Below are 25,355 nucleotides of genomic sequence, written 5' to 3' on the forward strand. Positions count from 1 at the left end.
GATTATTTTAAATTATTATAGGTTTATAAAGACAACAGTCAACTTATAGATTCAGTTTTTTTAAAGGAATATGCCACTACAAAAAATAATAATATGCTGTTTGTTTATTCTTAATCTTACCCACAAAGTCCATTTCCAATCTCTTCTGTCATACAACATTGTTCTTCTTAATGCAGATTATCTAGCCTGCTAGATTTGCTGTTTTGTTTATTTATAAGTCCTACCCAAATTATTTTGGCACATCTCCCTTCTTTTTGCCTCTATGTCTGTCTGTCTGTCTGTGCTTTTCCTCCCTCCCTTCCCTCCCCTCCCCCCCACACCATTCTGCCTCTCTGTCTGTCTCTCTAATTCCTTCACTAATTATGGGTTATTTTTTCCAACAATGCTATTGAATATTAAGCGTGTTACACCATATTAGAGACTAGCTGATATTAGATCCATCCTGTATAGCTAGCTATATAATCATGAATTGATCATTAATTCATCATTCCTTGAATAACTTTCCTAAGGAAAATATGAGAGACTAGTCTTATAGTATGAGTATCCTTGCTCATCATTTCAAATCAGCTAACTTGAGTATTACATAGGAACGGGGTAGACTGGATGCAATCTCTTTAGACCTCAATTGCATTAGGCGCACTATATTATTTTTGTAAGCCAGCAGACTTTCATAATTTTTAGGATATTCTAATTCTGGAGCTAGAAGATTGCTCATCAGTCAAGAACATGTATTTCTCCTGAAAATGCCTAGCCTTTGCATCCCAGCACCAAGAACAAGTGGCTCACCTCCACTTATAATTCTAGCTCCAGTGGCTCTGAAACCCTCTCTGGTCTCTATCGGCACTGCATTTATGGACACAAAAACACACACAGAAATACACATAAACATATAATTAAAAATAAAATATTAAAAGTCATGCTAAATTTGAAATAAATAAGTCCAAATAATTGAATAAGAAAGGGAGTTAAGCCAGGCAGTGGTGGTGAATGCCTTTGATCCTAGTACTGGGATGCAGAGGCAAGTGGATCTCTGATTTCAAGGCTAGCCTGAACTACAGTGTGAGTTCCAGGACAATTAGGGTTACACAAAGAAACTATACCTCGGGGAAGAAAAAGAAGGAGGAGGAGGAGGATGAAGACGAGAAAAACAAGGAGAAGAAAAGGGAGCTGAACGAAAACATTTTAGTATGGCATTAAGAACTGCTCTAACAACCTGACTTAACTATTTAACACTAAACAAGAAGTGAATCACTTGTCTAAGCAATCTTTTGCTTTTAAAGGAATTGGTCAAGAAGATATTGTCTTATTTTTATAGATATGGAAAAAAATCTTTAATTAATTAATTGGCAACAAAAATGTCAGAGATGTCTGCCTTTGCCTGACAGAAACCTATTCACAGAGGAAATGGAGGAAATAATATGCATCCAACTTACGCCATCATTCTGAGGAGCAAGAAATGGATGTGCAAACAGTCGTTGTGGCATTCACCGGGAGCTCCCTCTGAGGAGAATGTTCTACAGCAGTGCACTTATGAGCAATGAAGAGAACGCCAAGAGCTATGAGACCAAATGGACCAATGAAATGGGCATACCTGCCTTCTGAGGTTCCTTTCAAGTGTTCTTGAAAAAAAAAAAAACTAGGCAAGAATTTGGGCAATGAAAAGCATCTTTCCAGTGGGAGAAAAAAAAATGACGTGTGACTAACTCTCAGTTTTTCAGCTGTGTTTAGAATATGGGCCTTCGGGCTAAACTGTTTCCTGCGCCATGACTTCTTGCTTCTTAATGCCAGTGCTTGCTCCATCAGTATACGAACACTGATCTAGCTGATATATAAGAGGCACACATTGACTCTATGTGGGACTGTGAGTAGGTTGTTTCTCTTGTTTTCTAAGAAGCTGTGAAGCTGCCTAAGAAACAAAAACCACACAGAACGGAGAAATAGACACCCTTGTGTTTCTAGCTTGGACTCTGAAGCAAGCATGGTTACCTCCGAGCTTACCTCCTAGACCTATTTTTCCCCATTTATATCAGTTACATATTGTGGCACATCCCCAAGACCACCAGGCATGCCTGAAGTGGGAAAACCAAGATGGAATTCCTCTTTTATAGCTAGAGATTGTGAAACACCTCTTATGAGCCAATTTGAAAATAAAGAATCCATTGTTCCTTCGGAGTGTAAATGTCCACCTTGAACAAAAATATTAAGTTGAACTTTATAGACATAAGAGGGTTTCTGATATGAGAACCATGCTTGGACGTGTTCATAGACTAAAATCTAATATGGTTGGAGAACTGAAAAGCTTATCTAGAAAGTAGTCTGGGGGGCGGGGTGTAAATGGGAAGTCAGAAACCCTTGGCAAATGACTACTGAACTATAAACCAAAATCAAAATGTTTCTACCAGCCTCCTTCCTACCAAGTAAATAGGTATAAAAAGGCAGTGTGGCTCAAACTACATGTCTCATACAATCAGAAATGTATTTCAACCTGGATTTAATTTAAGATGGCTTTATAGATTTGCATGTCCAATTTTGTGGTTAATAGAAAAACCAACTGCTTTTGTTTTCCTCCAGTTTTTTCAGTCTAAAATCAAATAGACCAGAAAAAGTTATGCTTCCAGGCCTGTCAAATTCCTTCTCCACCATGATTCACTGGTCCCTGGTATGTCATGTCTGGCCTGGACGAGAAGCAGATGTCATTCCAATAAGACCTCTGTTTCCTTGAACCTGTGGCTCCATTCATCATTTTTGTCAGATGCTGAGCACACACAGCCACTTGGACCAGACTCAAGGACCCACAGCCACTGTGAATTCTAAAGGGAAGGGAGGATCGCTTTGTGAGATTCCTCAGACAGTAGCAACCTTAGAATCAAGAAATGCTGATACACACTTACAATATTCATCCAAAGATCAGCATGTTAGTTGGCTGTTACCAGGATGATCCAGAATTGTTACTTCCTTTACAAGCAGCTCATTTTGGAGTAAGATGACTCTTACACTCTTGTAACAGGCAAGCAGTAAAACGGTATAAAACCCTGCTGCCAGTAACTTCTTTCACTAGCAGGTAGAAGTCAAGGACTTCAGTGCTGTGTCCCTCTCGAAAAACCCAGGTACACTATAACTATTATATGGCTCCACTTCTCCACATATACAATCACCTATAAATACTTAATCACCTCTCTTCCATTGCAGAGCTAAGATTTCTCAAGAAAAATAAATGACCAATATGCACCATTCCAGAGAACTGTCCCTTTTGTGTCAGGGCTGGCAAATAAATGATTGGCAAAGAAATAGGCCCCGAGACATATGGAAGTAGGCCTGCCATCTCATATTTGGATTGAATAAGTGAAAATCACACCATTGAACATTGTAACAACCACTCAATATTTTATGGGTTAGTAGTAGCTTCCAGAAGCACCTGAAATTGTGCATTGGCCCAAACCTTTTTGGAAGAAGTAACAAAATGTGGACACTGATAAGCAGCAGGCAATTTCCTCCCAACTTGAGCTCACAAATTGCTTGGAAATGTTAATGCTACAATCTAGAACACTGCTGAATTCTTACCCTTTCTGGTTAGTGCCACTTTCTCTAGATGGCAATGGCAACCCAGTCTGTAGAGCTGTGCAGATGGTGTGCAGAAAGTGGGAGATCTGCACTCATTGTGAGCTGAAATGGCCTGGCTGGGAGATAAAGCTTTACCTTTTCCCTTCTGCTAAATCCCTAACAGCCTTAATCTCCATGAAATATGAGCTCCTTTCTGATTTCAGTGACACCACAAAGGACAACAGGGCCAGAGATTACTCATGAAGACACAATACATGAGACATCAATTACCTTCCTGCATAGAGTACTATGCCAACTAATTAAAACTCATTGGGTTACTATTTTAAAATGGCTACAAATTGATCTTTGATTTAAGCCTATTTGTTTCTTATAGCACAGTTCTGCAAGCACTGCACTCGTTCCTTTTTATTGCATTTAGTTCTAGGAGAATTAATTATATAGTTCATAAAATAATTTGTTGATTTATATGAGTTGTATAGGAAATAATCAAACAGGATTCGCTTCAAGGTTACCTCTGACAATATCACACAAACATCCAGGCTCTGGTCCATGACTCATTCTAAGAAGGAATAACTGCCCAAATGATGAAGTCAGTAACTAAGAGTGCTTGGCTCATAGACAGTTCTTTTTGTGTCTCCATTGCCTGTTTCTGACACACAGCTTACCATGGGTGCTACATATAATACAGCAACTCCTAGGAAAGGTGAGTGCCAGCCATAGAAACCACCAAGAACACAGGATGCCAAAAAGCTTAAATCTTGCCCATTTGAATGGGAAGTCGCATTGCTGGGGTGCCAATAAACATAGATATTAATAAACAGTTTGCTCATCTTTCTTACCTTTCCTATGTACCAGAAACCCATTCTAGAGTCACTGTTCTCTTTTTAAGGAGAACTTTTGTACCAATTAATATGTTTTAATACATCATAGGCATAGGAAGAGAGATAAGTCTGAGGGTCAGAGAGAAGGACCAACCATCAAACACATACTTCTGAGGATCTTCACATTTTTGCTTGATTTTCTTATGTCAACTTGTCACAAGCTAGAGTTATCTGGAAGGAGAGAACCTCAGTTGAGAAAATGCTTCCAAATGACCCAGCTGTAAGGTATTTTCTTAATTAGTGGTTGATGGGCAAGGGGCCCAGCTGGTGGTACCCTGGGCTGGTAGTTCTGGATTCTATTTTTTAAAAAATGCTAAGCAAGCCATGGGGAGTCGGTCAGTAAACAGCCCTCTTCCTGGACTCTGCATCAGCTCCTGCTTCCAGGTCTCAGCCCTGCTTGAGTTCCTGTCCTGACTTGCTCCAATGATGGATTATGATCTGGAAGTGTAAGCGAAATAAACCTTTTCTTCCCTGAGTTGCTTTTGGTCATGGTGTTTCATAACCCTATACTAACCCTAACTAAGACAGTCTTTACCTGTGAGTGGCCCCAATTCTGTGATTGCACTAGTCATTACAAGATAAGGCACAAAGTGAACTACAAACTTGAAAAGCCTGTAAAGTTATGTAGAAAAACATATCACATTTGCACAGAAGTCTTTTCTGCTTGTTATAGTGGTTATAATCCTCCAAAACTCTAAACGCCTAAGATACAGAAAATTATCTATCAGTTCATCCATATCCCAAAGATAACCAGAAATCTTCCAAATGTCAAATGCACTATTCTTGTTTGTTCACATGCTTGCTTGCATATTTTGAGACAGGTTCTCATTGTGTTGCCCTTGCTGGTCCAGAACTTTCTATGTAAACCAGAGGATGGCCTCAAACTCACAGAACTCTGCCTGTCAGTCTCTGCCTTCAGAGTATCGTCTTTCAAAAGCGACACACTATTCTAACTTTTTATTTTTGAATTAATTTTAACAAATGTTTTAAAAGCATAATGTCTGTGTGATGTAGCAGAAGAGCCATTCATTTTTAGAATTTGATGGTGCTAATATTTTAATAGTCCTCACAACAATTGAAAATCACACCATTCAGATAATTTTCAGCTAAGGGAACTTAATAAAGAAAATAATTTAAAATTTCTTAAAGCAAATAGTTCTTTATAAATCCTAATAAAACCCTATTTGCCCATATTTTACTTCACAAAAGCAACCCTATCACAATATGCAATGGTTGGGATGCATAGTCATACTGGAAACCAGAGCACTGATGTGTTTTCACAAGATTTTTACTAGTTATGAAATTGTTTGAGGTTTCCTTTAGCTGCTGCTGTTTGTTTTGTTTGTTTGCCTCTCTTCTGCTAATTAAAATTTCAGAACGCTTTTCAGACGTTGACTACTAAAAGGTAGGAGTTCATGTCAACTGTTTAGCTGGCTGAAAAGAGTAATGACGCTCTAATCATAGTTTCTAAATATAGAAAATGCAGTCTAAATACTGGGTCAGCCCCCCCCCCTTTCTCTCCCTCTGTTGTCTCTCCCTTGTCCTTTCCCTCACATCTCCTAACTCAATAATAAAGCATCTTTGAAGAGAAATGAGATGCTTTCTATCTTTGAGTTCATTTTAATTTAAAAAAAAATTCTGGTGAGTTACATTAGATGTGTTCTTGCCAGAAGTCTGCACAAATCAGAAGCCTAGGGTACAATTCCCAACAAGATATTTCCAAAAAAGCAAATTAGGCAGCACACTCCTTTCCTGAACTTAAGGAACCGTTATCTGTCCTGATGCTTCCTACCAAAAAAGGGCAAGCCAGTTAATTTTTTTGAAATATCATTTTAAAACAAGAGAAATTGTGAAGAGATTCTACCTTCAGTCCCCATAACCAAGATATCCTGCCCCCAAATCTTCAGAATTTTTTGCCATGAATCAATTATCAGAAGAAATGTTGAAGAAATCAAGAGATAGCTACATGATGCCAACTACTGAGTTCCAGTGGGAACAAATAACTCATTAAGTCAGCACGACACATTCACATTCTTAGTGTTAAGGCCTTCAGGAACTCTAAAGGGGAATATGTCAATATGCTGGAAAGACTAAAAATGACACACACCTATAATGCCAGTGTTCCAGAGACTGAGGCAGAAGGATGCAGGCTGAAGGCTACCCTGGTCTAGTGAGCTTTCAGCATAGCTGGTGCTACATAGCAAGATGCTATCTTAAGAAAAAAAGTACATTATGAAATTAAAGGAAAACTATCTCTTTGAAGTATTGATAAAAATGAGAAGAGAAATAATATTCAATAGGGCTTCAGGTGTAGCTGTTTACCTGGAGTTTCATCAGTAATAACTTATTAACAGAAAGACTATAACAGAAAGCTGTACACCATTGTCACCTACAAATCTGGGATACAGAAAAGCAACTGTGATGATGTACATGGAACATTCTAAGGTCAGAAGACAAAATCTGGAAAAAATGAGCCTTTGATTCTACCTTGAGTTCTTCCAGAGCTAACATAAAGAATTTTTTACTTATATCTAAACATACAATCACACACACACATATACACACACACACACACACACACACACACACACACACTTTCATGTCTAAATAGAATCTTCTGAGTCATCACTTTACAAAGCAAAATTCTTTAGTGTTTCAAAGATTCTTTATAAAGGAAAGGTTATTATCAAAACAGTGTCCTGGTTAGAATGAGCATTTTTCTGTGTATCTTTTTTCTGGAGAAGTGCTGACAAAGATCATTTTCTGAATCCTACATTCACTTCCATAAACTGTCACATCCTCCAACACCAGTGAGTGGCTAATCACTCAGTCTTCTCATACTGTCCTTTCCCATGACTAACTCTAATACCCAATTCTCATTTAAAAATTTACAAGATTTTTAAAAAGAGGAGTGTAGGCTGTTTTCCAAGAGGAATGCCATAGCGGTAGATTCTGAGCAAGTTCCTTAGGACCTTGAAGCCCAGTGCAGAAGGATTCACTTGAATGTGAATACTCACTTTACCTACAGAACATTCTTCAGTTGTCACAATCATTTCCTGAAAACTCAGTATGCACCTGTCTCAGTTGTGCATGTGAACGTTGTATTATTTATATATAAGTTCATATATTTTATCATAAAAGCCAGAACACTTTGGTCACTGAAGAATCCTCACACATCTACTCAGAGGGAATCAATGCTCTTCACAGTAAAAGAATAATAACCTAGAAGCTTTGAAAAAGAGTGATCTCAAATCATTGTTCAATAAGCAAAATAAGCTCTCAAAGACAGACAGAAAACTTGCTCATCTTCCCCAAATTAGCTGTGTATCTCAAGGTCAGTAAGGGAAAGAAATTCCTCCTGATGCTGATAAAGACATCTGTGCTTCAGAAATGGCTGACAGGTGCCTCCAGAAGAAGCAATCAAATGTCATTAACAATCAAAATCATGACAATTAAATACAAGGATGTATCAGGGTCTTATTATCCAAATTGCAAGGAAAAGAATTCAAACCCCTTCTTCTCTCAAAGAATGCAGCAATTAATTTACTTTCCAAATCCATTGGCTGCTGCTAAGGATTCTGAACCTTATTTTCTGGAGAATAATACACACGGAAAAAAAAAAAACACAGATGATAACTTGAAATGGAAAGATCACACACACACACACACACACACACACACACTTTCAAGAGCATCTTCTCTTATTGCCGATTTCCATCCAGGCCATTTTAATGACTAAGGAAATGTATTCTGGGAAGGTTTGGCATTTTTAAAAGTTCAGAGTTGAGAGCACACATTCTATAAAAAAGTCGACAATGAAGTGCTAAAGCATTTATTTCTGATTTCTTATTTCACAAACTAGGAACTAGGCATGAAAATATAGGGCCATAAAATGCTTAAAAAGTAGATTACTAGAAACTAATAGAACATATTAGTATCCACTGAGCCAATGATGGCTCAAATGGCATTTTGAATTCTTGCAGAGAATATGAACATGACCTTCATGGGTACCATTTACAGAAAGCAATTTTATTTACATTTTTAAATCCACATAAAGGTGAAAGATGATACTGCTACAAAATGGAACATTTAATTTTTTGCCCCAAGGCACAAGTAAGCTCTCCCAAGGTCAAATGTAACACAAGGCTGAAATGAAACAGACTCTTTCCCATCATCTCCTGCCAAAGAATTTCCACATCGGCCAGGAAAATCTTGAACCTACTTTTATTCTTAGTAAATAGAAAGAGTCCTAGACTCTATATAAACCTCATAATTCTATAAAATATTTTGTGGGAGTTTTGCTACCTTCATTTAAAACCACACAAAGAGAATGTAACGAAAATACCTGTATTGAAATAAACCATCTGGGACTCTTCTTTACTATCACATATTTTAAAAGCTAAGCAGATGTATTATTTTAAATCTCTTGGTTTATATCTGTCTACAGAAATTGGTAGAAGGCTGTGGATTTCCATCTCTGTGTGTGATCAGTCTGTTACCAGACAAAACCCTTTAAAATAAACATCCCAGGAAAACTATAGGTTCTGTGTCAGACATGTGGTATCCCCGTATCCCCTCATAGGCAAACCACTCCTCTTCCCCTCTCCCCCCACTTCGACCTGTGCAGACACAGCAAGGAATTCAAAAAAGCATGTGTGTCATTTGTTAAGACAGATACAGATGTTATGGATCATTTTCAACTTCACCACAGACAACTGTGACCCAGTGCCCTGATCTAACTCATTGCTTTACCCTGAGACTCAATGATCATTTTTCATATTGTACAGGCCAATAGATGCAGACTTCCTAAAAGTCTTATGCCTCTCACACACTCATCCGAGGGTAAAGACAATTATCAGTGCCAATCTTACGTTGATAGAGATGCCACATCTAATAAAACTACTGAACTACAGGAGTAACACTTGAAATTATACACATACACCAGTTACTTGGGCAAGATCTTCCTGAAGGAAGGCTAAAGAAAATGTGCTTTTTATTTTCATTAGACTCATATTCCTGACACACAATGGTATGTGTATATATAAATGCACATGGATATATATATAAAGATCAACACCCAAACAGACATAATATAATACGGTAACTAAAAGCTTTGACTCAAATATCAGACCACCTGAGATGAAATTTTGTTGTCTTTCACCAATTATACCTTCAATGTTTCATTTATTTCCTCATATATAAAATGATGAACTATGAAGATTGCCAAGATGGACATAAGAACATGGTGATATTAATGATAGTAATAGGATCTAGCTAGTACCATCTCATAGCATTTTTAAGAGATTGTATACTTGCCCAGCATGTACAAGAACGTGGTTCTAGTGACCAAGGAAAATGAAACATTTTATCTCTTGGCTATTATTTCTACAGCCTCCCTACTGTCTTGTAAATCTAAAACATACAACAAGTGTTTATATTAAAATTTAAAGGGAAAGAAAAATCTCCTCTTGGACCCAGTCCAGTGTTTGTGAAAGATGTATGTGGTGGCTAGTAGACGTTTGGGGCAGCATGTGATAAGGACAGTGAGGCCTCCATCTATTAAATTCATGTGTGCACACATTTAGGAAGTTCCAATGCCTTTCCCTTATGCCTTTCACGAGATCACTCAGGCGGTCACCTAAAACGAATTTCAAAGGTGAGACTCCACCTGGACATAGACGCTGGAATCTTAAAACCCACTAAGCTTTTAGTTTTTATTGCAACTCTACACAAATCTTAAAAGAATTTCAAGTGTTAAAAACTGAACTAAAAGCAGCCACTCATCACAAATTAACTGCCCCAAAATTATACCTCAGCACCAGCTCTTAGTATTTGTGACTGACATTGAAAAATCACAAGATTCCTTCTCAGGATTAAGCAGACTGTTCATTGACTCTGCCTGTGATCTCTTCCATTTCCATACACATCTGACCAATAGAAATAAAATGGATCTCCTTCTCCTCCTTTTCGTCACAATGTATGCAATCAACACTAAATAAATTTAAGTTTTGGGAAGCAATGGGTGGCTATACAGCAATCAACTACTAGAAAAACTAAACAAAGAAAAGGGTAGCCATCAATTAACCCTTGTGTGTCACCACTCCAGGGACTCTGCAGGCACTACCTGGAAGGCTGTCCCAGAAACCTTTCTTTGTTAAGAGTAGCAATGTCTTTACTCATTCGCATCATCTTTGTACTCTACCCATCCTTCTAAGCTCCTTATCGCACTAGCTCAGTGACTCCCCAACAATAACTCTGTTGTGCAAGAGGAGTACATTAGTCACATATCAGAGATGCAGAAGCTGAGGGGGGATCTGAAAAGGGAGATTTGCTTATAGAGGTTATAGAATTCAAGAGAAAAAAGGCATTATCTTCCTCTCATGTCTCACATACACACACACACACACACACACACACACACACACACACACACAAGGCTTTCTGAATTTAGCATCCTTTAAAATTTTCAAGAAAGGAGCTGAAGAAGAGAAGAGATTCTGGTATGGCCAAACTCGGTCCTATTTTCTCCCTCTTGTGGGAAAGGGTTAAAGTTATCTAATTTCTCCTCTCCTGATTCCATTTCACTATGAACTCCTTATGGGTAACCGCTCAGCAGTCACATGGTATGGTGTCTTTTGAGGGAGTATCATTCATCTTAAGAGATGTGGGTTCATCTTTAACCCACCCACCCCAACTCTTTTCACCATTTTCTCATGAGAAATGGTGGTGGAGACATCTCTCATCCTTCATGAATGGATCTGGCCTCACATTATGCAGACCGATTCTAACTGTGAGGGATTTCACTTAAGAATCCAAGGTGGGATTCAGTGTCTAGGGCCAAATCATTTCCTTTTCATGCTTCTCCTTTATGTTTTCTTTTTGTGTTCCTCTCTACAGAAAAGTTTTTCGGGAGCCACAGATAGAAAAGTGAGTACTCAGCCCATTGGATGCTAACAGCAGCTCTGTGTGGCTTTGATAATGGCTAGAAACCATGCTGGCCTGTTTGGTAAGGCTCTTCTCAACTCTGCCTTGTTAAGCTAAAAGAAATAAGGTTGGAAACCTAAATGAGGTGCTCATCAGTCAATTAAATATTTCTTGTGAAAAGAGTAAAACCTGTGTTATGTTCTTCAAGTTCTTCAATAGCAATTTCATCTCACATCAAGACCAAAGAAATAGTAGTCAGTACAAGCTACGAACAACTTCTCTTCATAAACAGTAGCTTGCATTTTTCTCTGCATTTAATTCTGGAAAACAATAAATAACTCCACCGCGATACAAGACATTATCCACAAATTGAAGATTTGACTGAGAGTATTTCACAATTTGAGTTGCAGAGGTCATGTCCCACCCTATTATAAACCCAGCTGCCCAACAGTAAATTACACGAGTATGCCAATAAGCTTGAAAATTAAATTTAGATTAATAGTGACATTTTCACTGAAATTTCTTAAGCTGGAAGGAGAATGAGCTTCATAGAGTGCAGTTCATTCATTTTAGTTTCCTATCAAATCCTAGGCAACGTTCACCATCAACCCACCTGTTAGTTAAGTCAGGATGTTTCGTTATTAATTTAGAGAACCTGATGCAGTGAACAGTTCTGCCAGGGATACAAAAATGATTCTAGCTAACAAGAGAGAGGAATAGAAAAGGAAACAGTGTGAAAATGTCCCCATGGCCTTGGCCAAGCATAGTTCTCAGTGGTTCCTCCCTCAATGAAAATGCAGAACAAAGAACAAAAGAAGGTCACACATGGGGGCTTATGGCACTGCATAAATGTCTACAAAGCAAGTCACAGAACATGTGAGAAAGAGTAGTTTTACATTTGTTTGAAGGAAGAAAAGAATGAGGAGCTGAAATTTTTCCAAATATTGCCTGAATAAGAAAAGATTTCTTTAAAAAAAAACTGCATTTAGAAAATGTTTTATGAAGTTTGGTGCTGAAACAAAAACATCTGACCATCCATTTGCTTATTCAGAAATACACATAAAAATCAACAGGCACAATTTCCATAAATATGCTATTGAAAATTTTAGATAAAAGAGTAAAATGCAGTTTGAGTGGTTTTTGTTTTTGTTTTTTACTCATCTGTGACCTCCTATGACCTGTGGATTTCTTTCTAATCTGGAAAGACAATAGATCTGTCCTAAAAATGTTTATTATGTCCTTAGATGTTACCTTGAATCCTTAACAATCAGTTTCAAAATGAGTCAAGTCCATAAAAGAAGGGACAGCCTTATGATTAGCACATCAGTGCACAAAAACGGACAATAAAATTTCCATCACATTGTCGAACTCTCTCAAAACAATCAGATATTTCGCTGAACCGTTTACGACTATCGATCGCACAGCAAACTTGACTTTATAATCTTCCTCTTTTAAACAGGTGCAATATTTTACAAGGGCTTCACAAGTAGGAGGCTGTGAATGTAAAGCAGTCCATTAATTTTATATAAGCTATTTTATATACCTGTGGGTCTCTAATAATACCCAGCTACAAGGTTACAAAGAGAGGAATCGTCTTCCAAAGTCCAACTGCGGTATACATATGTGACTGACTTGGCAGTCATCACTCCACTGGTTTCTCTCAACCAACAGCATCTTCATGCTATAGATGAAACTACAGACCGGTATTAAAGAAAACATGCTGGAAAATGCAACCTTAACATTTAAAGACAAGAACTTATGAGGGAAAAAAATTGTCCCACATAGACTTTGTCAAAGAAGTAGATATTTAAAAACACAAACCTACCAAACTCTTGTATGTTCCATGTACATGTCTGTGTTTACTCTGTAAAGAAAAGGAATCTTCAAGACCAAAAAACTCCTCTGAGCTTTTCTACCTAAAGTTTTCTGACAATAACCTCTTGGACAGGGAAATCGGTACCTCTGCATTTTAGCCTGTGACTGTCGATTATATTAAAATTCAACCAGTTTACATGGTGAATCATCTCCGTGCTGTCTCTGTGAGGCCCTGTTAAAGTCTGTGTGAGTCTGTACCTTTTACGAGAGGCAGAAGTGTGTAGGGCCCAGTCCAGCTCACTCTTTCTGTTCAGCTGCCTACATCAGCTGCCTACTTACTCTAGTAAGTACAAAGCTGGCTGGCTGTTCATGTAACTTAGTGTTGCTAGTACAAGTCTTTCTCATGTTAATGGGACCTCTCTGTAAAGAGGCATGACTATGGGGTCTGGTCTCACAGCGATGCTTCCTCTAGTCTTGAATAAAAGTAAATTAAAAGGACATTTCTGCTCATATCAAAGCAAGCTTATTACTTCCATATAAGCACTTCTTTAATGTTCCTTCTCAGCATGCTACATAAATATAAATAAAAAGGCTCTCCACTGGATGTATGTCTCATATATCTCACAGAGTTTAATTATAAAGCCTCTAAAAATGAAGGTGGTGAGAGAAAATGTCATACAGCCATTCTGTCATACATTATGTCATACAGCCCTGGTGTAGTGTTGACTGGCTGTCTCTAAGAGCAAGGAAATAAAAGCACCTCGGTAGCCATCTACACCATGAATGGTTGTGCTTCAAGGAAAACAAGGTTGAATGGGAGCAATCAGATGTTTTTAGTCTAATGCCTGGAAATCCACAGGTTTTTTTTTTTTTTGGTGGGGGGGGTGTTGATGATGATGATGTCGACGACGATGATCATGTTCTTTCTCCTTATGGGTAGAACAATTTTACTGTAGCAAAGGAAGAGTTAGGTTTTCTTAAGTCCATGTGTGTTATCTGTGCAATCATTGGGACCTGATATATGAAGACCAGGACTCACAAACTAACAGGTACGCCTCAGTTAACCAAAGAAACTAAAAAGTTTCAGGGAACTGTCGTGTGCCAATAAAAGTTTCATCCTGAAGCCACTCACAGGGACTGTGCCAAGGAGGTAAGACTAAAGAAAGAAAAAGGAACACTTTTAGTCCAGTGGGCAAGGCCCTGGGTAGTTCACTGGGTGGGGTTGGGCCCTTTCCTAGTTGGGTCTTGGGGAATTATGAAAGACTGGCCTACAGGCAAAAGGACAGAATTTCACAGAGGATCCTAGTTGCAAATTGCCTATCTCAAAACCTTGCAGACATTATGCTGAAATCTTCCCTCTCTTTTCTTTCTCTGGATCTCATCTTTCTGCAAGCTAACTTCTCCTGCAGGTTATGGTGCGCTGCCTGCTCCTTTAATACTGCGGGGAATTAGGAATCTGCTGTCTTGAAAGGATTGACTCAGCTAAGGCAAAAGAATCAGACAACTTCCAAGCCAACCTTAGCCTTTGACACAGACAACCCCTAGCGCCAGCACCCGGTACTATTCAGTTTATTTCTGGATTGTGTCAGCTGTGTGGCCGCTGTTGAGCAGAGACTGCGCTGCGAACACTTTAAGTGACTGCAGTGTCAGCTATAGAGTGTACAGAGAAGTCCGTGGGGAGTATGGGAGTGTAAAGGGGGGAGGGGGGCTTCTTGTGTGGGGATGCGAGGTGGGGTATTTTTGAGGGAGGAGTCGGTTATTGTTGTTGTTTGTTAAATATAAAGGAACTCCCCTGCCGCATCCCGGATCTAATGATGATAGATTCCACGCTGCATCAGGCCTCACGCCAGCGAACCTAACCACGAAAAATAATGAGGCTATATCCCCATTCGTCTGCATTAAAGGCGAGCCAGGCACTTTCGATACCAAATATATCGATTCCCTTGCCCAGGCAGTGGTTTGTCCTGTTCCCCGTGAATAATTACTATCCTTTAGAAATTCATAATAATTAGGACTCTTCTGCGCCCCTCCCCCACTTTCTCCCACCTCAGAGCTCAACATTTTAAAGGCGCATGATCCAGCACGGTGTTTGTATAGTTCAAGTCACTTCTCAGTGAGAGTGACGGGGCCAATATAGCTTTGCCCAAGTGATTTTTTTTTTTCCTGAGAACAGAAAGGCAGTTTCCCTCTCCGTGCCTCGGTTTCCCCGTTTGTGTCTTACACATTCCCACATTCCTAAAGAGTCTTCTATCTGCACGTTACGTGATACATGTTTCTGATTGGGAGAAAAATAGACTTAATAAACAGAAAAAGTGAGAGAAAGGAGGATTCTCTCGTGCCCCGCCCCCGCCCCAATAAACTGATAATCACGTGATGCCCCAACCCTAGATGGAGTCCGAGGAGGAGGTTGTAAATCAGAGGTTCTGACCACAGAACACACACATTGGGGACCTAGCGACTGGAGCTTGGTGTTCCTAGATGACTGGCAGGGGAAAGTGGGTTCTTAAAATCGTACCAGGGTGGTTAGAGAGGTCTGCAGACAGCGAGCATCCTAACTCGACTTTAAGGACTGCGGGAAGGCCCTGCGCCCCAGGCGGGGCGGAGCTTGGGGCACTGGCCGTGGTGCTGAAGATCTCTCTCCAGGCCTCAGATCACTCGGCAGATTCAGGTCCCAGTCTACTTCAGAGCTTCTCCACGGAGGACCGCCGCTGGCCAGCCTGCATCTCCAGGAGTACTGAAGGTCGGTGAAGGAGACCAAAAGTTCCCCAGAAGCACTGTTTTGGTGCGATGGCATGAGGTTCAAAGGCAAGAGCATTGCAACCTTATTTTTATAAGACCTGCTGGGATTTCTCCTGATCACAGGAGGCAAAAGGTAGACAATGAAATGCGTAAGTGAGAAGGATTTGGGCCGGCAACCTTCCCAGCCTGGATGTTGCAGCTTTGGGTCGAGGAGTGAGTTGCAGAGTGAAGGGGATGAAGACTACTACGTCGAAGAAAGTTTCTTACAAAGATGACTGAAATGGTTTTCCAAATCAATGGGGGGAGGGGATCTAGGACTTGACATCTGGTGTGTGAGGTGAGAGCGGTCCCTCTATCTGGATCAGGGTACTTGGCCTTGTTTCGAGCCCTTGGCAGCTGCCCGGCTTCTATGAGGGCGCCGGGGTAATGTGGGTGAGGCCCGGCTGGTGGCAGGTTCTCAGGGACGCGCGTAGCCCCTCGGCGGCCAGTTTCTAAGGAAACACTTGGCTCTTCCAAGCAACAATTTGTCACTTTGTGGGAGAAAGAAACAGAACAAGAAAAGCCTCCCGGTTCTCCATTCTCATGCAGATGAGGCAATGCGCACCGCCTGGGCCTATGAATCCCCACCCCCACTTCACTCCCATCCCATTTCCTGCTTGAGCCAGTAAAATACCCTCATTCATTTAAAGGAAGTGTGAGCTAAGCTTTTCTAGTGCTCGGCTTGAGGGGCTCCTGCTGCCCTCTCACTACTCCAGGGACCCCTCTCAGCTCGCAGTTTAATCGCCCGGCCCGCATTTCCACCCTCAAGATGAGATGGCAGGGGGTGGGGTTCTCCGATAAAGGGCAGCCCAACCCAACAAGGAACTCCCTCTGTATATCCCCCAAACACACACACACACACACACACACACACACACGCCAGCTCTCACCTCTATAGTAAGGTGCACTAGGAAAAGCTGTTTACACAGTAGGTGATTAGGTTTGCAGCTGGCGGCGGAGAAGCAGCGCTCTCATCAGAAGTTTAAACAACAGTCGGTGACGGGAGGGCAGACGACAAAGTTGGAAAATAAACAAACATGTTCTTAGGCGCGCGCGAGGGGGACGAAGAAGCCGCCAACACATATCATCTCAATAAAAAGCCGCTCTTGGAAAGCTTGCATAGTAATTGAGACAGGCGCTCTTTTCTGATCTGGGTTGGCATTTCCTCATCTCAAACTGACAGAGCCAACTCAGGAAATTGCTGGTAATATTCATCTGGGGAGCACTTTCATTAAACGTAATTCATTCGACTTTCACAATAAATTGAGTGACATCCTTACAGCGGAACCTTTTTATCCTTGATTAAGTGCTTGCCAAGCTTTGGTTTCCCACTTTATTGTCACATTCCTTCAAGCAGAGTCGTCAACATGCCAATCTGCAGCAGAAAAATGAGCGCGGTGTGTTTACCAAGCTCCGGGAGGGGTTAGTGCTGACACAGTGAAAAAGAGCTGATCTCGAACTTAACTAGCAGATAAATCAAGACCGCAACTTCCAGCAAACTTGAGGCGGGCCCGGAAGAATGGTGACCCGGAGAAGGCAGCGGGAGGCTACAGCGGGACCCACCTTGAGACTCCGCGGCTCTAGAAGCCGCTGACCCGACGGCGCCGGCTAGCAGCCTTGCTTGCCTCCCTTTAATTAAAATGGTGACAACTGTTAGGTCTTTAAAATGAGTGAAGCTCCAAGAGGACAGAATTGTCCGGGGGGGGGGGGGGACTTTCTTGAACCGATTCAAAGCTAGACATTTTCTGTCAGAGAGAGAGAGAGAAAGAGAGAGAGAGAGAGAAGGAGGAGGAGGAGGAGGAGGAGGAGGAGGAGGAGGAGGAGGAGGAGGAGGAGGAGGAGGAGAGAAGGAAGGAAAGAAGGAAGGAAGGAAGGCGTACTTTCTAGCCTGATGTTTGAAAATGAAAACCGGCAAACTTGCCGAGCTTGCACTGGCCTGCTCTAAGGGCAGAGAAAAGGAAGGCATGCGTCATACTGCTCCTTCCTCTCATTCCCCTTTGACTCTTAACACCAACACTGGGGAACTTCACTGGCTGGCTGTTAGGATCTCCGGAACTCCAGCCTAAAGGCGGCAATCGCTTCAGTACTTGAGGACAGGGAGAACAGGAAGCAGGCATCTCTTTGCCAGGATGTGGACTTTTCTCCTTTGATGCTCCCAACTCCATTCTCCACCCCTTATAAAATCAAAGAAACCCAGGACAGAGAATTGCTTATTTGAAAAAGCAATATCCATATGCTTTCATCACTCAAATGCCCTTTTGAAAATATTGTCGACGTCGGTTATTACCAGGACAATGCTGTCAATTTCTGTAGTCTGCAGAAAATCTTCCCTAGGATAGAAAAGTAGGACATTGGGCACCTGTCTCAAAAAAAATCAACCAATTTCCCTTCCACCGGATATATTTTTCACCCAGACAACACTTTCATTAAAGGGAAAATAGCCATCAACAATTTAAAGCCAAATAGAAATCAGCCTCACACAAAAGAAGCCACAAATTTAATAGGTTTCTGGGAAAATACCAGCAACAGAGTTGGTGAATTTCTGGTTTTTTCTCCCTCCTGCCCCAATGCAGAAGGCAGTGTCGTGGGAGCTCACACTAGAAGGTCCAAGGCCATGATAATACTCCTGTAAATGGGACAAAAGGGTGAACTGCCCAATGCTTCTCACACTTCCTAGAGCTGCTTTCCTGGCTAAGGTAGGATTGAGCCTTTTGGGAAAGAACCTGGAAGGAGAAAAGGCCCTCTCCCTGTCCTGACGAGGCCCAAAATGCACACTGGGACTGACAATACCCCATGATGAGCTGCTAAGGCACAGGGTTCTCAAACTATCTGAGCTTAATCCTGTACCTGGCCCTGTGCTCTGGGGCACAAAGAGGAAATTCGGCCTAAGGAGAAATTTTTTATGCTGCCTCTAAGACCAAGCTTTAACAGAAAACACTGCTGGTTGTGACTGGGTAGCTATCTTTATCTACTATAAGAAATAATTTCAAGTTGATTAAAGCTTTCAGTGAGCAGCTACCTTAGTCTCTAAAGGACAGGAAGTATATAGACCTAGTCTGAGTGCCTGCTCTCCTGTTTTTCCTTTGGCCTTCCTATTCCCCTAACTACCATCTTCATGGTGAGTTAAATTCACCTGGTGTTTTACCTGGTAACAATTTGGGCAGTATAGGTATGAGCTAAAACACTGTGTCCAAAGATTTGGAAAAGATTTTCAATTATTGCCTATTTTGACTAAGAAAACAACCAAGTTATTAGCTATTGTAACTCCTAACAACACTGAAGGTACCTCTCCATTAGGATAGTGCTATGAATGTACAAATGATTCCGCTAACAGTATCTTTCCTTTGTCAGATTCTCTGGACTCTATTTCTGAATAACTTTTCTTTGTGTGTGCAGGAGTGCCATCAAATCCACTTCACTCTTTGAGTTGTCACATTCTCTCCTGGGAGAACCTTTTCCCTGGTGTGGTCTTCAGCTTATAAATCAAGTTTCTAGCCCTTATGCCCCATTTTCTTAAAAAAACAAAACAAAAACAAAATAAGAAGCCATATTTGTCCACTTTACCTAGTGTGCACTTTAATTTGACTTAACAGCTATAGTCTCTTTATCTCATTATCTCATATTTAAAATATCCTGGAATCAGTCCAGAGAATAAAGAAAGGAGACTAAAGACTGCAGGACTTTAATAAAGATAACAAGTCATACCAAAGATTTCCTCCTGCTATTCAGATGGTTAGATCTGAAATACACAACATTTAGTAAACAACAGCTTTCCTTACATTTATTTATAAGCATGGTTTCCTGCCTCATTTGTTGTTTGTTTGTTTGTTTATATTTAGAGTTTGCCCAGTGGTGAAACTTGAGAATTCAAGATAGTGGTTTTCAGATGCTATACCTGCAGGCATGCTTGTTTTCAGATCCCCCTTGCAAGAGAGAGAGAGAGAGAGAGAGAGAGAGAGAGAGAGAGAGAGAGAGAGAGAGAGAGCGTGCTTCTGGTATGAGACAAGATAGACCCATCTCTCAATAAACACGAAATAAACACACAGTAAATTAAAACCCTCAACTTAAGACAGACATTCAGAAACCTTTGGGCCAAGAAACACACTGTGAACATTTACCCACATGCTGGCTGTGGGGTCTGGAGCACTGGTGCCAAACAGAGGCTTGTCCCTCATAAGAATGACTCTCAGAATTCAGAAACACTTAAACTCATGTTCTATAAGCAGGAACATAAAATACGTCTGTATAGGAATAACTAAACAAGACTTGCTCAACATGTGGGAATTACTCCTTGGGAAATGTAGCTGGGATCCCCTACCCATAAAGGAAGGGTGTACTGGAAACATTAGCTAGGAAGCAAGCCACAGTGTGTTGAGTCATTTAACTGATGGGGTAATTCACAAAAGCAAAGACTTACTTATTAACTCCTCCCGGGCTCATGATAGCTCAAGGAAAAAAATAATAAAGTAATGGTTTGGGGTTTGCTTTAATTTGGGGTTTTTGTTTTGTTTGGTCTCTGGTTTTCTGCTACCTTGCCTTCTTGGGGTTTAACTTGAAGCTGCAGTAGCTAACCTGTATGCATCTGTCTGTAGCAAAGGGTTGAAATGTCCCCGGATTCAGTCACGATGAATACTTGGTTCTCATGCTGTATGTAGCTGGTGCTTGATGGAACTCACAAAAAGAAGTGCTCTCTCTCTCTCTCTCTCTCTCTCTCTCTCTCTCTCTTTCTCTCTCTCTCTCTGTGGGGGAGGGGGTGTTTTCTTCTGATCATTGCTTCAGAGTTTTAATTAAGACTCCCTACTTCTTCATTTACCTAAATCCCCCCTAACATGAAGTGCCCAATTCATCCTTTGGAACCCATTTTTATGGTAAAAGTCAGCTTCCTCCTCCAGGAAAACAGCCTGGAATTTTCCTGGCAAATAGCTATGGGGTTGCAATCCCTGAAAGATCGTCTTGGGCCACAGCCACCAGTCTTTTGTTTTTGTGGTGTGTGTGGTTTCTAATCCCCGACACACAAAACAACTTTAGATTGGAGAGAAAAGAATGGACTTCTAAATCGCCTTCTCTTTTTTATTGTTCACATTTCGTATTGTTTTGAGTGAAATTGGAAAAATTGTCTCCTTTCTCTGTATTGCCAAAAGGCATTCAGGTAATGAAGTCTGTAACTAAACGGTAATTGAATCAGCATAGTTTGCACACTGAATGGTTTTCAAATGCTCCCAGTTTACAATTAAAGGAGAATTAATGCGCTTGTTGTTGAGAATGCCGGCGCATTAGAATAAATCCAGCACTGTTGTTGTAATGAGTGGAAAACGGTTTAACTGCCAACAAACACATTTAAAATTTAACACAACGTATTGATTTCACTTCTGCTTTTGATAGATTATTTTCCAGACTATCGAAATACTCGCTTCAAGCAATAAACTGGACCATGGCTGAGAGCCCTGGCCTTGGGTGTGTGAGCACAGCCCAAGGACATAAGACAGTCCAGAGATTTCTAATCATAAGGTGTGCGGGAGAGGAGGGGCACGGTTGTTGTACGGATCAAGGGGATCAAAGGTGTTCCTCCCCTAAGACTTTCACTCTTTTCACTCCCTCCCACCTTACCCAATTTAAAAAATAAATAATAAATAAAAAAGACTTTGTTTTCTTTGATGGAACTTTCTGCCCTCCAACTCCGGGTCTTCAATGTCAGTGGGTTTACGGGACACAGGTGAGAGCAATAATGACCGAAGGTGGGCAATAGGAAGGACACCTTTTGCATTCGTCTGCATTCTAGCGGGGAAAGCACGGACCGGCGACAGTCAGAAAAGCTGTCTTTTGGATTGGCTGCCCTGGCTTTCACCTGTTTACCCCCAAGGTGTCCTGTGGGCGAGGACATTGATGCACAGCGCCCTCTGGCGTCTGCTTCTGCTACAGTCAGGCGATAAAGGTGCAAAGACTGGCAACGCTGAGGGTTCTTGAGATGCAGCCGGAAGCCGGAACCGGGTAAATACACGTACTCACACGCGCGCGCATATGTACCGGATTCACAGAACTCTCAGCCCCGCGATCGCAGACGCCCGAGCTAAGACCAAAAAACACGGCCACTTGCAGGGATAGCACAGTATCGGGGCTGGTGGATTCTGAAGCTCTTGGGAATGAAAGACACTAACACCACTCTTAGTCCCATTTATCCAGACGGTTTAGAAAACTCCTGCTGCTACCGCAGCGCCTGCGCTCTTCGCCCCTCCACAGAACACCTTGAGTTTTCGGTGCACTCCGGTGGCCCGGAATCTGCTGTGGAGTTCGGAGCACTAGGCTCAACCTCGCCGGCAGAACGCGAGTGTCCCTGGCCCTCTGAGAAATCAAACGCGGAGAAAATATCACACTCTCCTAGGCTCACGGCGATGCCCATAACTCCCTAGCCACACAGAGCGATTCTCCCCGCGTCGGTTCAAAGATTGTGTCAAGTCCAAACCTCCGAAAACTGATTCTGGAGGAACCTGGACAGGACAAGATTCTCTCCCCTAGTGACAAGGCTTGCCATTCTCTAAAAAGAAACCCCTCACTGAGACTATGCTTCTGTTATTTGATGGCAACTAGACCTTGGAAGGAGCGGGAGGGTTTTGTTTGCAGGTGTATCTCTGACCTAACTGCCTGGTCGTTTGCTATGTGTCTGGCGGATAAACTTACGCCAGCTGCACCCCTGTAAGTCTCAGGAAGTTACCTCCACTTTCTTCATGTGCCACAAACCCAAACTGGGGGCGCTGGGGCAGTGGGGGCAGTGAGTAGATTCCTGTTCAGCTCTTCAACCCCACCTCCACCCCCTTTCATTTAAACTAGGTGGGGGAAGAAGTGCTGCTAAGAGTTTCATGATTCCCAATACTTTTCTTCTCCCCTTCCTCCCAAGGCATCCTCGCTGACTACCTCCTGGTTTCTGGACCTATAAGGTCCTGTACACTAGTCGCTGTTAAGAATCATGATCCGGGAGACGGAAAATAGAGCAAAAAATGAGGATGAGAGCCTGAAAAACTCTCGCAGGAATCCAAATCAAAGCTTCCCAAAGTTCTTCCACTCTCTGGGAACACTCAGCTCTCACTGAACTGGCGGCCTCGCCCTCCCGCACCCCCCTCCTCTCACCCCAGTTGCTTGGCCTCCAGGCTAGGGAGGTATCTCAAAGATGCCGGACGGATCGCGACTTACCAAGTAGACGGTGGGCTGCAGGAGGAGAAGAACGTACCAGCACGCAGCCTGCATCCTCCCTCCTCTCAAACTTCCTTGGCGGTGCCTTGGCTGAGTCTTTGTTCCTTCAAAAACATAGATCCACCTGACATCCACTTTACAGAGCAGGGAGCGCTCTCAGCAGCCTAGATACAAATGAAATTAGACATCCCATGACCACGCGGACAAGGCTGACGATCAAGCGAGGGGAAAGGGGGTCTTGGTGTGGAGTGATGGAGTCAAAAAGCTGGGAAGGGGGACGCAAAGATTGGAAAAGCGAGCCAATCCAGCTCCAGAAACAAGCGAGTGCGGTCCGCAGGCGGGCGGGTGAGCGGGCGGGCTTGAGCGGTGGCAGGGGGTTCCCAGAGCCCGGCGCGTCTGGGAAGCCAGCGCCGGAACGGCGGAGGCCAGAAGGGGTTAGGCACAGAGAGAGCAGCTCACAGGCTGGTTAGAAGGCCAACTGTCTCTGGCAGCCAGACCTGCCCTAGTGTTTGAAGGCGGGAGGCTGGGACTAAAGGCGGCGGCTGGTTCTTCGCCAGCCCTGGCAGGGTTCACACACGTACACAGCAGCAGAGAGAGATAGCAAAAGCAAGCGAGCAAGAGACTGAGCGAGGGGGGCGCGGGCAGGGAAAGGGTAGGTAGAACTGACCCGGATTAGGTACCCGTGAAATGGGGGGGAGGGGTGCAATTTGCATATAGGAAAGCGGGGCTCAGTTTACCCATTCGAACCTCCTGAAATACAGATAGACACCCACAATCACATCCTTAACACTACTTTTTTGAACGAAGGGGCGCAGCCAGTTGCTAACTTCTACAGTAGAAACCTGTCTGGGACTCTGAGGGTCACCTATCAGACATGCCTTATGCCCAAGTAGAGTTTCACCCCGCTGCCCTTTCCTGGTGATGACCACCACCCTGCCCCAACGTGTCCCTGCCAAGAACGGTGGAGGCGACCGGTACATACCGCACAGGACTGGAGGCAAATGCAGCGAGCAAGAACCGCTCTGAACAGGCTCCATGGAGGAGCTACTACGGCCTGGAGTCTCCAGCGCCCGGGACGTGCCCTCCCCGGAGCTCCGTCTCCATGCTCGGGCGAGGACAGGTCCAGCTGCCTCGTCCAGCCTTGGCGGAGTCGTTGTCCCAGTGCCCGGGTCGCGATCCGGATTGGTCCGCGGGAGCCTAGGCTTGGCACAGTTGGATTCCCGGTGCAGGAAACTTAAGAGGCAAGAGAAGGAGGGGCAGGTAGAGAAGACGACGGAGGAAGGAAGAAAGGGAGGGAGAGAGACGAATGCGCCCGGTTGCTGCACCCGACCGACCCGGACTGCCTGTGTTGGCACTGACACCAGCAGCCTAGGACTCCCGGATTTCCGCGGTTGCCAGAGGATAGAGAATGACTTAAGGGGAGGAGACTGGGCAAGTCCTCCGGACTTGAACTTGAGCGATAAGACCCGAACCTTTCGGAAGAAAAAGAAAGCCACACAACAGGCGCGATGAGTCCCAGTTTCAGAAGGGGTGTGGTGGCGAAAATTTGGAAGCTGCAAGCACTGGAATCAGCCCCAGCTTTACCAGCAAGACTGGAAAGCCCCAAAGCGACTAAGGATTGGTGTCGCGGGCGCTGTCCGAGGTCCTGCCCGGCCACCGGGGGACGCTCCACAGAGCGCGGTTTCAACTCCCCGCCACGAGTGAGCGGGTTTTCTCTTCCCGGTCGCGGCTGGTCGAGCCTACAGCCGGGACACCAACAATTACATTGGCACGTGGGTGAACGACTCCTCAAAGACTAATTAATACCGCGTGTAAATAGATTCCACTCTCAGGCTCTCTGCGGGCCTCCTGGCCCTCAGGGAGGAATGAGTCCTGCTTGCGTCTCTGGTGGCCAAAGCGCCCCCTGGGGGGAGGGGGTCGTTGGGAGGAGAGCGACCGCCAGGGGAGTGGCGAGGAGTGAGGCAGGGAGGTGCACGGGGGCAACGGTGGGTGCAGAAGAGAGTAGGGTGCTCCAGTTGGCTTCGGGAGGGGCGCTGCTGCTGGAACCGTAAACCTGTGGCTGCGGTGGCCAGAGGCGGGGATGCTGCGGACTGCCAGCCATTCAGCGAGCGAGGCAGCAGAGAGGACTGTGCGACCTTGGACTCTGGACTCTTCTCTGAGGGCTGGGCAAAACAAGAAAAGGGGATAAAATTTTCTATCTGTGTTCTATCT

General features: G+C 43.0%; 1 protein-coding gene across 2 annotated transcripts in view; it reads right to left on the reverse strand.

The window, feature by feature from the left end:
• Nxph1 (neurexophilin 1) overlaps positions 1–24,868 on the reverse strand; it is a 302,681-nt gene extending 277,813 nt beyond the window's left edge. Inside the window, exons 1-2 of one of the 2 annotated variants that reach the window (XM_085840821.1) lie at positions 24,127–24,868; positions 23,145–23,308 (exon numbers count right to left, since the gene is read on the reverse strand). In XM_085840821.1, the coding sequence (XP_085696947.1) occupies positions 23,145–23,198 (54 nt within the window). In that variant the 5' untranslated portion in view covers positions 23,199–23,308; positions 24,127–24,868. The remainder of the gene's footprint in view (positions 1–23,144; positions 23,309–24,126) is intronic. The other variant, XM_021165241.3, reaches the window with a different exon arrangement.
• Between the last annotated feature and the right edge of the window lie 487 nt (positions 24,869–25,355).

This window comes from Mus caroli, unplaced genomic scaffold (genome assembly GCF_978045245.1).
Source record: "Mus caroli unplaced genomic scaffold, Mus_caroli_1 scaffold_7, whole genome shotgun sequence".
Taxonomy (NCBI): Eukaryota; Metazoa; Chordata; class Mammalia; order Rodentia; family Muridae; genus Mus; species Mus caroli.